The 12,761-nt window shown below is 46.8% G+C and overlaps 4 protein-coding genes across 4 annotated transcripts; 2 read left to right on the top strand and 2 right to left on the bottom strand.

Annotated features, from left to right (window-relative positions):
* Positions 1-683: 683 nt before the first annotated feature.
* On the bottom strand, positions 684-1,013 carry C922_03910 (hypothetical protein; the record flags this gene model as incomplete). Its single annotated transcript, XM_008819497.1, has 1 exon — positions 684-1,013. The coding sequence occupies one exon, from the start codon at positions 1,011-1,013 to the stop codon at positions 684-686; it is 330 nt and encodes a 109-aa protein (XP_008817719.1).
* Positions 1,014-1,347: 334 nt separating this feature from the next.
* Positions 1,348-1,917, bottom strand: C922_03911 (hypothetical protein; the record flags this gene model as incomplete). The annotated part of the gene is made up of 2 exons (XM_008819498.1): positions 1,348-1,737; positions 1,867-1,917. The coding sequence occupies 2 exons, from the start codon at positions 1,915-1,917 to the stop codon at positions 1,348-1,350; spliced, it is 441 nt and encodes a 146-aa protein (XP_008817720.1).
* A 1,575-nt stretch (positions 1,918-3,492) lies between these two features.
* On the top strand, positions 3,493-4,436 carry C922_03912 (hypothetical protein; the record flags this gene model as incomplete). Its single annotated transcript, XM_008819499.1, has 2 exons — positions 3,493-3,571; positions 3,805-4,436. 2 exons carry the CDS (start codon positions 3,493-3,495, stop codon positions 4,434-4,436), a joined length of 711 nt encoding a protein of 236 aa, XP_008817721.1.
* Positions 4,437-6,162: 1,726 nt separating this feature from the next.
* Positions 6,163-12,432, top strand: C922_03913 (hypothetical protein; the record flags this gene model as incomplete). The annotated part of the gene is made up of 1 exon (XM_008819500.1): positions 6,163-12,432. The coding sequence occupies one exon, from the start codon at positions 6,163-6,165 to the stop codon at positions 12,430-12,432; it is 6,270 nt and encodes a 2,089-aa protein (XP_008817722.1).
* Between the last annotated feature and the right edge of the window lie 329 nt (positions 12,433-12,761).

Below are 12,761 nucleotides of genomic sequence, written 5' to 3' on the forward strand. Positions count from 1 at the left end.
TATTTCTCCCCATTGCGTAATGATGAAGAAAAAAACGGGCACTTGTTTCAAAGTTATTATCAGGGGAAGGATACACACAGTATGCTCAGGTATCCGCGCGCAATGCCAGTTCCCAGAGCAAATTTGCAATTGGGAAATGACGCCAGAATAGAACATGTCAGAAGGGGGAAAACCTTCCCCTCTTGTGGCGCGCTCCAATTATGATAAAAAAAAAGGGCTATTTTGTTATTTACACATTTTTTACAACTTTTGTGAAAAAAAAGAGTTATATTTTACTTCAAAAGGTAAAATATGAATAAGGGGTTTAAAAAAAAAAATATCAACATGGACAGGTAAAAAAAAAACTACGATAAAAATTACTATAAAAATTACTGTAAAAATAGCTGTAAAAATGGCTGCAAAAATGGGTCAAAAAAAAAAAAATCAGCTAAAATTAAAACAAAAATGAGCATACATAAAAGGCTCACTAGTATGACTGAACTGTAAGTAGAAACATTAAAATCGGCTGCTAATTTTAATTACTTTTATCCTGCTTCTTTCTTGTTCGACAAGCAAAGGTTTGCAAGGACTACAGCGACGGCAAACTCGCATGTGGATGTTGCACACCGCTGCAGACACATACAACTGTGTGCACTCGTCTACCCCCACCCAACCCACACACACAAACACAAACTAACGTGACGCTAAATCTTGCTCAGCTCGTACTGCTCATACTCGTCTGTGCCTGAAAAATAAGTGCTAGCGAGCTGAACATACCTGGGGCTATTTCTCTTCTTCATGAAGAAGTTGTTGTACAGCTTTCGCTTGTTTTTGTAGGCTTTGTAGGTAAAGAGGAAAATTAAAAAAACTACATACAACAAAATGGCTACTACCAGAGCCTTTTTCCCATTTTCTCGGTGTGCTTCACTTAGTACCAGACTTTCTTCATTCAAGTTGATCATAAGAAATGTTACTGAGAGGAACGTAACACTCGCTGCGTCAATCAAAATGAGTACATTAAGGAAGAGGTTCATTTTAGCGCTCTGGTGGGGTGAGGTGGTAAGGTGATAAGGCGATAAGGCAATGAAGCGGTAAAGCGCTGAGGTGGTTACAATTCAAGACGTTCTCTCTGCCGACGCTACGGTTCAGATTCCCCCGTGGTAGGCTCCCGAGGGGTGGTATTCACACGGGGTGGGTACTACGCGCAGTTTTGTGCAACTCGCCGAGGGGAGAAAAAATAATATTTTCGCATGCGCGGGTAGGTTGTGTATGCCAAATGGGTTGTCTACGTTTGTCCGTTTGGTCGCCTAGCTGATTAGACACTTATCTGCGCCCGCGCCGACTCCCGCGCGAAGCTCCCTTCTGAGATCACAAGCCAGCGAAGAGCTTCTCGACTTGCTCATTAAAAACCGCAGAACGTATAGGCATATCAATGTCGTAGAAGGGGTTCTTCAAAATGATGTCGCTATACAATTCGTGAACCCTTTTCAAATAAGTGTTCGCTTCGATGTTGAGGTCATCTTTGTGCACAATGAAGATTTTAATTCCTGTCAACGTGTCGTAACACTGGATTTTGAAACCATCTCCCTCGATTGTCTCGATGCCCTTCTTCTCTAGTGACTTGAAAATGTTCCTCTTCGATTCATTTAGGGGGGATGCATGCACATTGATCTTCTCAGATATGGTCGAAATGCCGTGCAGCATGGAGGCCAGTCTTATTTCTTCATTACTATTTAGCTTTATTTCGTCGCTGAAGTGCTGCAGGGGGGGGAGGAAGCAGGATGGACGCGAGATGAAAGAGGCATAATCGAGGACGACAACCCAGCGCACTACAACTAGCGTGTCGCTCATATGCATGCGTCACACTTGAACGACTCGAGCGCGTACCTTTTCGTAAACTAACGTACCATGCTGGTTGTTGACATAGAGGGAATACATTTTACAGTTGCTAATCGGAGTTGCTTTAACTTGTTGCTGGGTAATCTTGGGGAGCAAGGAAAAAAAAAAAAAAAAAAAAAAAAAACCTGCACTGGTTGTTCCTCCTTTTGGGGTGTGCTTTGGCCTATTCCCTTTTGTCCTGCGTAGAAGCGGCGTTCGCGCAATTTGCGGCTGTTTGGGTGTAGCCCCCTCTGTCGGGGTAACTAAATGTAATGTCTGTTCCTCTGCTTGCGTCTATGCCTTCCCTCCTTTCCCCGCATGCAGGTACAGGGGTGGCTATTAGCAAACATGAAGGAACTGCAGGGAGGCGTGCGGTTGGACGTCCCTTTTTTTGCCCCTAAGTGGCGATTTATCCACCGAGTGGAGCGGCACTTTGGCGGGAAAAAAAAAAATATAATAAAATGTGATGCGATGCGGTGTGGTACAGTACAGGGCGGCGCAGCGCGGTGGGGAAGAATGCAATAAGGTGGAGCCACAATAATAAAACGAAATCAGTGCTACAAACAAAGGGGGGGAGGGAATCAAAACGAAGTGATAGGGGCCTACGGCTGGGCGTACGACTTTCCTTTTCACACAAAAATGTGCTTTCAGCAAATTGAAAAAAAAAAGAAAAAAAAAAGAAGAAAAAAAAATTCCCTTTCTTCGTAATGTGAGGAGTGGTATGCATTTGCATACGTCACATTGAATGCGTGCGCCAAGGGGGGAAACAAATCGCTCCGTGCGAGATGGCTGGTGCGGTGCTGCGCAAGGGGTAAGGAAGAAGGGGGGTGGTGGGACATAATATGCAAACATTCCGAGGTTTGAGAAATGGCGCGGGAAAAATGAGGCTTCCCCTTATGCGAAGCGCATTTGCTGGGGAGTGATAAATTTGGGGGCACTTCATCGCAATCGTTCCTTCACATTCGCGTGCGTGCATTTTTAGCTCCTCCTCACTGTGATATTCATTTCTGCGCGGCGTGCTTCTCAAATGAACTGCCACGTGATCGCGCCGACAGAAAAAGGTGTTGGAATAGTGGGCATCTGCGCGCCGGCAAGTATACGTATAAACAATGAGCGTACTTAACGGTATGCACATCCACGACGCGGCGCCCACCCTTCTTTTCTTCGAGAGTTTCCGCGGTCATGCAGTTATAGCACTATGTATGCGCGTCGTCGAAGCGAATATGATGTATATGTTATATTTATATATATGTATATTTTATGTATATGTTTTTTTTTTTATAGCTGACTCACCTCTTCTGCCTTCTTCCGCTCCCACAACACATCACCTTTGCGATAAAACGCATGGTAAGCGAATGCAAGCGGAATTAGGCATACATTGAAGGAGCTACTCCTGCATAGGAGCCCATTTGGTCCCAGCTGATGAGTGCCCACCTGCAAAAGGGCCCCACGAAAGGGAGCAGCACGCCATTCGCTCGCCATTTTGCGAATTAGAAGCGACCAGTTTGTTTAAAAATATTTGCTACGAGGAGTTAACCGTGAAGAATTTTTCTTTTTTTTTTTTTTTTTTCTTTTACCTAACCGTAAAGGAGAGTCACATATATATATATAATACTCGTTCGAAATTTACCAACCATGGATGTGAAGAATATTATCGAGGAGGTTCAGGCCATTAAGGTTTATCCTCATATGATGTTCAACGCTTCCAAGCTGAGTAAGTTATAGGAGTAAAGGAAAAAGACCTCGGACGGAGTTGCGTCCCCGTGGTTATAGAGGGTGGAGGGTCACTCCACCTAATGAGAAGGGGAAAAGTGAAGAGAAGAGGATCGTTAATGATATCTCACCCCGTTTGGCGATAGCTCCAAACGGAGGACCCTAATGCTCGAAGCATATATGCCACATTTTGACGCCTCCGCCCCCAACCATTATTCTACACCTTTTTCACAGAAATCCTTAGTGACTACGTCGACATCGCCTTCGGAAACAACGAATACTTCGACAACGAAGTGATGCTAACTCTGCTGAGGCTCTTCTGTCTGTACCCACACTGCTTCGACAAAATTGTAATCAAAAAAATCCTCGTCTGTGTCCTATACAATATAAACGACATCGACATGAATATCTACCTCAGTCTCATTAACCCCAATCTGTATGACGACCACATCAGAAGCATCGTATATCTCTACGACTTAATTAAAGAGTGTCATTTTATTAAAATGTGGAGCTGCATCAACAACAACCAATGGATGGACAATCGCAGTTGTGACTACTCCTTCTTGACAAATCACGACACTTTTCTCTGCAACATTAGGAAGTATATACTAAACTGTATTACGTTAAGCTTCGAAAATATTTCTCTTGAAAATATGGCGACTTATTTGAATTTGCGGGATATGAACGAACTGGAGATTTTTTTAAATGAGAACAAGTGGACTGTTAAGAAGGCTATCCACAAGGATGAAGAGGTGAAAATCTGTTCCAATGGCAACATAGAAATGATGCAACAGAGCAAGAAGAGCCTTAATACGTACTTTAACGAGGACAATATATTATCTTACATTAACAAACTGAATAATTGAAGGTAAACGTCGCGCCGAGGGGGTAAAATCTATCCGTTTCTCTTCTCATCTTGTGAGGAGTACACCTCACTCCCTCATCTTTGACTTGTCGCATGTGTAAGTTCGTTCCCCATTCGGCTTTCTGTTTTTTTCTTAATTTTCTCTCCCTTTTTGGATTTTTTAAATGTACAACTTTTATTTTTAATGAGCCATTTTCTTTTTTTTTTTTTTTTACCAATTGGTGATTTGCCCGGGGGTGAAGACCCTCCGGTGGGGAAAAGAACGACTGTTCCCCTGCCACCGTTGCTACTCCCCCTTCCCCTCTTTTGGCCGCCTTCCCAGTACTTTCCCAGCATCGTGAGACATCACAGGAGGTGTACCCTTTTTCTCACATCTGTAATAATGAGAAAAGGGCTAAAGACGACGGAGCCACGGTGGAACAGTGCCACTGCGCGCACATGAAGATTGTTTTTTTTTTTTTTTTTTTTTCCAAAGTTGGAAGTCGAGTCATGCAACTTCGAACCGGTAGGTTCTTCCTTACCTTCCTTATGTGCCCTTCTCCTCTGGTTAACGTTGTAAGGCTTCCTCCGCCACGCTGCATGCCCGTCTGAATTCGTCAAGAGGACACCTCATTGAATTGAAGCTCCGCATATAACTCAGCGTGTTTGCTCGGCACAGCAGCCGCTGCGCAAGGTAAATACAAAAGTCTATCATCGTTTTTTTTTTGCCAACCCGTGATTTGCTTGCGACGTGAAAAGAAATGGTGTTGTGTTATCAATCCTGGTCATCGAGAGACACAATAATTAGGTGCCACTTTTCGGTTTGAGAATGCATGTAGGCTGTGTGCATGTATACATCCCCGAACATGCGAACCGTTCCCACTGCGTATCCACGTGGGCGGCGTGCATTTGACCCGGTTATGTTCCTCCGCGTGGTGCATTAGGGCTACTACTACCACTGCTACTACTACTAGTGTTACTACTTCTTCGCCTCACCCTTACACGATGGTGCTCGTCACATGCCTCGATCCTACCTTTTCTTTTTTAAAAAAAAATGTTGCTCGGCTTTTCGCCCCTCTTTTGGCTCCCCATTTGACGCCACGATTTAAGATTTGGCAACGGATTCTCCCCAGCATAATTTTTTTATTTTTTTTTTTTTCTTTCCGAAGAGTTCTTTATGCCCACGCGCTGATCGAGTGTGTAATTTTAGACTCGCCGATTTTTTCGCGCTGTTCCTGCTGCGTAGTTTTTTTCCCTTTTCCAGGGAGCCACAACGTTCTTCTACATTTGTTTCAAGTCAGTGCTGACCACTTCGCGTAGCGGCTTTCCTTTTCGGGTCACCTCGCTGGTTAACCACCCCCCTTGTGCTTAATCTATTTAATTTCGCACTTTGTTAATTTGCACCTTCTTTTTTTTTTTTTTTTTCTGCGTTATATGCTTTACTCGTTCAGTTTCGGAGCTCACCGGATGGGGAACAGACACAAATGGGACAGTTACAGATAGGAACAACTCGAGTGATGTGCTTCACCTGTTCCATCCGACCGTGGGCACTTTTTGCACGTTGCCAGAAATGTGACTCATGGGCCAAACGCGGAGTGTCCCCATACCGTTAAGTAACCTATTTTCCCACGAAAGGTGGCCCATCCAAGGTAGCTATATAGAAGCACGTTGAAGAGAGAGGGGAAAAATAAATAAATAAGGCAGAGCTCTTCATAAGGCAGATCTCTTCCTATTTTTGAGTCTACCAAATGAACGGCGAGGAGGAAAGGCAGCCCAGTAACATGTTGGAACAAAGTAACCCAGAGGGGTACCACCATCATCCGATGCGAAGACCCAATGAAACCCATTTTAACGCAGCCGAGAGGGGGCCTCCAAACGTCCCCTGTGAAAGGAGAGCAGCACCCCTGCCAACATATTACCAGTACCAAAATGACCAGGTGTACCTCAGGCAAGAAACCTCGCTTGCTAAATGCAGCAATTATCATCAGGATTCTTTTGGAGATGAACAATCGTGGGGTACGCACCCAATAAAAAAGACGCAAAATGAGCACCTCGGGGGGGGGCACTCATGCAGTAATAATGGCATAGGAGAATTACTCTATAGAGATGCCCCCAATGGAGCCATTTTTAACAGCTTCGTGAGGGTCCCGCTGAACGTGGATCAAGTCGGAATGAGCAGAATGCTTCCACATGGTAGCAGCATGCACGTGAACAATTGGATATATCACCCTAATCATGGCAGACAACATATGGTTCGGGGGGACCATCACTCTTATGCAGGCATGGCTGTGTCTGTTGCTTCTTCCTCCGCTGCTAACTCATCTGGAGGCTTCCCCACGGGGTATGACCCGCGAGCGCTTGCTAGTGCGCCCTCGTCCGTGGGATTCCACCATGGGGGTGCCGCCCAGCAGGGGTATGCAGCCCAGAACGGGTATGCCGCCCAGAAGGGGTACCCCCCCCGTGTTGACAACCCAAACGGCGCCCGAGACAGCTACTGCGCCTTGCCAGGGAACAACCCCTATGGGGCGGAACCGTTCCCAGATTATAATGACAGGCGTAGAGAGAGCTTTGGTCAGCGGGGAGGTAACAGTGGGGGGGAGCACCCTATGCAGGAGGCAGTAAACAGGCAGAGGCATCAACCCAGTGGAAGTGGTGTGCTGGGCCAAAATGGAGAATTGCAATATAGGACCTTCGCTGAGGAGAGTGATTCCCCCTATGCAGTGAGTATGCACCAGGGGGACGAACGCGGTGACTGCGGTAACTATGGCGACTCCAACCACCGAAATCGTTTCGTTGATAATCGCCTGATTCGTAACCGCTTCGCTGGTAATCGCTTCGTTGCTAATCCCTCCTCCGCGAACCGTTTCGTTGGCAATCGCTCCGGTGCTAACCGCTTCCAGAGGGCCCTCCCAGCAGCAGCCAGTGAAGGGAAGGGCCAAGTAGCAGACCGCCGAGTAGCAACCCGGCAAGGGAAAACCCCCCCAGAAATGGCCCTCCCCGGGGGAGTCAAACCCAAGAGAGAGAAGAAAATCCTCCTGACCGAGGACAGCCAAAAGAGCGCCCAGAGGAACATACAGAAGCTCTCCATTTATAACTCCAGAAATGAAATCCTAAAAATGATAGAACAGAATGACATCACGTTCATTCAAGGGGAGACAGGCTCGGGAAAGTCAACATGTGTGCCCAAGTTCCTGCTGGAAGAGCATCTCAAAGAAGGGAAAGAGAAAATAAACATCATTGTAACTGAACCGAGAAGAATCGCTTGCATCTCCTTAGCTAGGATTCTCTCCGAACTGATCAGCGATAAGCTAGGCAACACAGTAGGTTATAGAATCGCAGGGGAGGCAGTCTATGACAGCGAGAAAACATTAGTAACGTATATAACTATCGGTTTTCTTTTTAAGCTGTTTCTTCATCATCGAAATATGTATAGGAAATTCACACACATAATCATCGATGAGATTCACGACCGGAGCATTCTCCTTGACATCGTGCTGCTTTTCATTAAGGTATACCTACACAGTAGGAGGAAGGATGAACCGATTTTCAAACTAGTCATAATGTCCGCGACGATGCAGAGCAAGCTATTCTACTCATACTTCGAACATGAGAGCATCTCCATGGGATCGATTTTCATAGGCACCAAGATTTACAGTATTGACACATTTTACATAGAGGATATAATGCGGTACGCGCACGGAGGTGGCCTCGAGGAGGAGAATGAGAGCGACGGGGAAGGGGGCCAACCTAGCGAAGTGTGTATGGAGTCAGGAACGGACGTTCCATCAAGCGGCTGGCTAACCCCGTCCCTTGGGCGCCCACCCAGGTGCGAAAAGGTAATCGAATTCATCCTGCGCCAGAAGAACCGCAGGAAGCTGCACCTCTCCGGGGGCGCAGAAGCACTGCTCCAGAGAATAAAGAACGAATACGACAAGAGCATAAATCTGTTTAACTCCAAAAAGGAGAGGGGTGAGACGAACAAAGACATCGACGTGGAGCAAATTATACCAGCCAACGTCTTTTCGAACATCTCGGGGCTGTGTCTGGAGCTAGTGCACAACCTGTGCCTTCTCGGAGACAGCGTCCTGATTTTCCTCTCCGGAATGCAGGACATAACAGACATGTACCATCAGCTCTGCATCATTATCAACAACAATGCGAAGAAGCACCAAGTGAGGTTCCACATCCATATACTCCACAGCTGCCTCTACGACAACACCATTCATAAGTTACACGAAAGCGACAGGGACGGTATTAACATTTTTCTCTCTTCGAACATCGCGGAGAGTTCCATTACCATCCCAAATGTCCGACTAGTCATCGACTTCTGCATACAGAAGAATATTGAATACAATTCGGAGAGGAAAGCACACATCTTAGTAAAGAAATGGATTAATAAGTCATCCATGGAGCAGAGGAAGGGAAGATGTGGGAGGACATGCCATGGGATATGCATCCGGATGATCAGCAAACATTTTTTGAATCTCCTGAGAGATCACAAAGTGAGCGAGATTTACACCCACAGTTTGCACCTCCTCTATCTATACATTTTAAAGAGCATGTCCGTGTTGAGTCAGCTGATAAGAGGGCCCAACAAAGCGAGTGTCACGGAGACTACACCTGATGGGTCTGCCACCCGAGTTGATGCTTTGCCGCATAACAAGCTAAGCATGTATGATGTGCTCAGCATGATCATCGAGCAGCCATCCAGGGAAAAGATACGGAGCACGCGACACGAGCTAGAAAGAATGAAGGCTGTGATTAAGATCAAGGGCAAGTTAGTCATTTCCATCATTGGACAGATAATGATCCGCTATAACATGAGCATAAATCTGTGCCGACTTCTCCTCTTCGGGGTTCTAATGAACGTAACATTCGATGCGATCATTATAACCGCCATCATCAGCACAAACGATATATTTCCATCTTTCAATCTGTATACATCGAAGAGTGTCTACGCGTATGGCGTGTCCCTGGAAATGTCCCTGAAGCAGAAACAGTACTTTGATGGACGAACCTATTCTGAACCGATTATGCTCCGCCACGTGTTCATCGAATGGCTATGTCTATTTTGTCTATACGTCCAAGATCTAAAAAATCAGAGCAAGTTTGTAAGATCTCACTTGAGGAGCTACTACGTTACCACGTGTACACTAATGAGCAAGCGAAACAACATCAATGCGAAGAAGCTTCTCTGTGTCATAAGCACAGTTAACACTCTGTGCAAGCGATTGTTAAAGATCCTCTGGACAGGCAGCAATGCGTACAGGTCGGCGGTGTACCTTTTGAATCTCATCAAGGGGGAAGTGCCTCCCACGTGTTTGAACACCGGATTACAACATAATGGAGGGGAAGCCACTCCTCGTGATGATCCCACGGAGGAACCCCTAACCGCCAAGAACGTCTTCCGCATCGTCACCAGATACTCATGTTACGACCCTTCCAATGAAAACCTTTATTTGAAGTTTCTCTTTTGTCTTTCCTTCACCCCCCTGTTTATCCATGGATCTCCACTTTTACCTATCCAGAGTGAAACTGAAAAGAAGGGCAAGGGGAAGAAGCTCCTCGCCCTACTAAACTATATCACTCAACAAAAATTGAATGTAAAAAATTGCATATACTTTAGGGGGCCCTACTACCACGATCTGAGCGTTTTAAGGAAAGCCCTCTTGATCATGTGTCCCTATTTATCCTTCGACTTGCTTCAGACGATGAACTTTTACATCATCCACTTTTCTGACAAGGGGGGTGTGAACAAGTACTTAAATGAGTCTCTTCCCCGTCATGCGGTGTTGTGCTGCGGCTGCTCTTCCTCCGGGTGCTCCTGCTGCTTCTCCCCCCCTGCTGTCACCGACGGGGCAGACACGCCGCTTAACCAACGCAGCGCTCGAGGCAACTATGGCGTGCTAGTTGGGCCTGAAGTTAGAAAAGTCCTTTCAAACAGGACAAACGCGATGCTGTATGATGGAACAATGGAGAAAATAAAAAGGGACCTTCTTCACATGTATGGAAACGACACAGAGAAGAACATTCTGCTAAACTTTCACCACAACATCATTAGCCTGGTGCAGCCCGTTCAAGCCATAGTCCCCGTACATGTGAATCAGAAAGATGAAATTAACAGCGCGTCTCTCTGTACCCACCTCATTAACATGTTTTCGAGCGGTCGTAGTTGCTTCAGCATTCCCCTGTGGAGGGGAGCCTCTCATCGCGGTCCTCATCAGCGGTCCGGTTCTTCTCGCATCAGTAACTATTTTAACCACCAGTACGAGATGAACAATCCAAAGCATCTCTTCCTCGTGAAGTGGACCCTGCTGAACACGGACAATTACAAGGTCAGCAAACGGGAGAAGGCGGAAAGGGAGGTGCGGCGCGCGGAGCTCCAAGCCAAGAAGTGGGGGCAAAATAGCGGACAAGTGACAGAAAAAAACGAAGGCGATATCGTGGGTTGCACCAATTTCCATGCGAACCTGTGCGAGGAGGAGGAAGATGGGGAGGAGAACAAGGGTGAATCGGAGAAGGATGAGTGTGAAGCCGCTGCCAACTTCGCCAACCAGAACGGTGACAACTCAGAAGAGAAGAAGGGAGAAGCTGCTTTAGCTGTCTCCAATTCCACTTCCAATTGCTCTGACCTGAGCAACAAAGGTAAACGGAAAAAAATGAAGTGCAATTTGAGTTTTAGATCCATCCTTGGCTTCCTGTCCCTGTGCCCATTTGATTACGATGCACAAAAGGGGATATACAAAAGACAGACACAAGACATCTTTGCAGTCTGCTCAAGTATCGATTACAGCTGCACCAATGACACATACACGTGGGTCAATTACGCCACCGTTATTCCAAACAGATATTTTCTAACCTTCTTTCTGTCGTCTTTACCATACCATGATAACGTTATCCTAAATACTAGAACAAATCTGAGAGGGATCGACATTCTTTCTGTGAAGATCTTCGATTCGAAAGAGATAATCATTCTTGACGTGAGGAAGAAGAGGTCCAAGGGGGGTGACGCGACGACTGTTGAGGGGGACAATAGAGAAGTGCCATCGGAAGCGACAAGCGAAGGTGCCTCCCCAAGCGCATTCTCCATAAACAAATACGACTTGCTGCGAATCAATTACTTGCGTTACTGCTTATCCACTTTTTTGTTTTTTCTCACGTGGGTGTATAATAACCGGGATGAGGAGCAGTACCGTATGGAGGCCAGCCCCCTGGGGGGGAAGCGGCAAACTGGCAGCACTGGTGATGGTGGCAGTGATGATGGCAGGGATGCTGACAAGGATGATAGCGGTGATACCGGAAGAAAGGCGCACCCCGACGTGACAGACGAGGTAAACGAGCCGGACGAATACTTCAGCGAAGACGACGCAGTGAGCGACGTTGAGGAAAATCGCGTCCTTAGGGAAAGCAGCTACATCGGCAGAGTCATACGAAACCTAATTGAAGAAAATAATCGGGAGGGAATAAACTACGACATGTACGCAGTGGGACGCGATGGCAGCGATGGCCTTGGTGACAGCGATGGCCTTGGTGACAGCGATGGCCTTGGTGACAGCGATGGCCTTGGTGACAGCGATGGCCTTGGTGACTGCGATGACCGTGGTGAGAGCGCTGCGCTGCCCAGCGGACGGGGAAGACGAGCACAATTCAACCTAAGCTTCCTGCGTGCAAGTGAAGATTTAGTAACCTTAGACGCAGCATGGAATGACGGCAAAGGGGCACATCTCCTAAACACGTATGACCACCTGCACCGTTACCTAATCGCCCCAAATGATGCATCATTGTCTAACGGTTCGCCTCGGGAGAAATCTCTCACCAGCTTATCCTTAGTGAAGAAGTGCCACCTGAACAATAACTTGTCCCTTGAGATTTTGCAGTCCATGAATGCCTATGCGAAGGGCTACACGTCGGAAGAGTTTCTCTTTTTTAATCCGATCAACTTGGGGCCAATGGAAGATTTGAATTACCGCCTGCGGAGCATGTACTACGAGGAGTGCGCTCCGGAAGGGCGTCCCTAAGCGGTGTGCCACGGATAGGCACTACACACAGTAGCGTTGGAGGGAGCCAGTTCCTCAAACGGGAAGTAGCCTTTGAGAAAGCTGGGCTACTAGAGGGGAGCCTCCCCCCCACAATAATACATTATGTGATACAAAGATAACAGTGTTTTCGTGTGCTGATGTTTTTGTGTGTGCCGCTATCGGTGCGGCACTCAAACCGCGTTGTTTCCCCTTTCCCGTTTTATTTACCTGCCCATACACTTGCACCTGCGCAAGCGTCGCTACCTCTTTTGAGCACAGACCCATTCCGATTTGCTCCTTGCGCGCTGTGGCACATAACCCATCCATTG

This window comes from Plasmodium inui, assembly GCF_000524495.1.
Source record: "Plasmodium inui San Antonio 1 unplaced genomic scaffold supercont1.18, whole genome shotgun sequence".
Lineage (NCBI taxonomy): Eukaryota > Apicomplexa > Aconoidasida > Haemosporida > Plasmodiidae > Plasmodium > Plasmodium inui.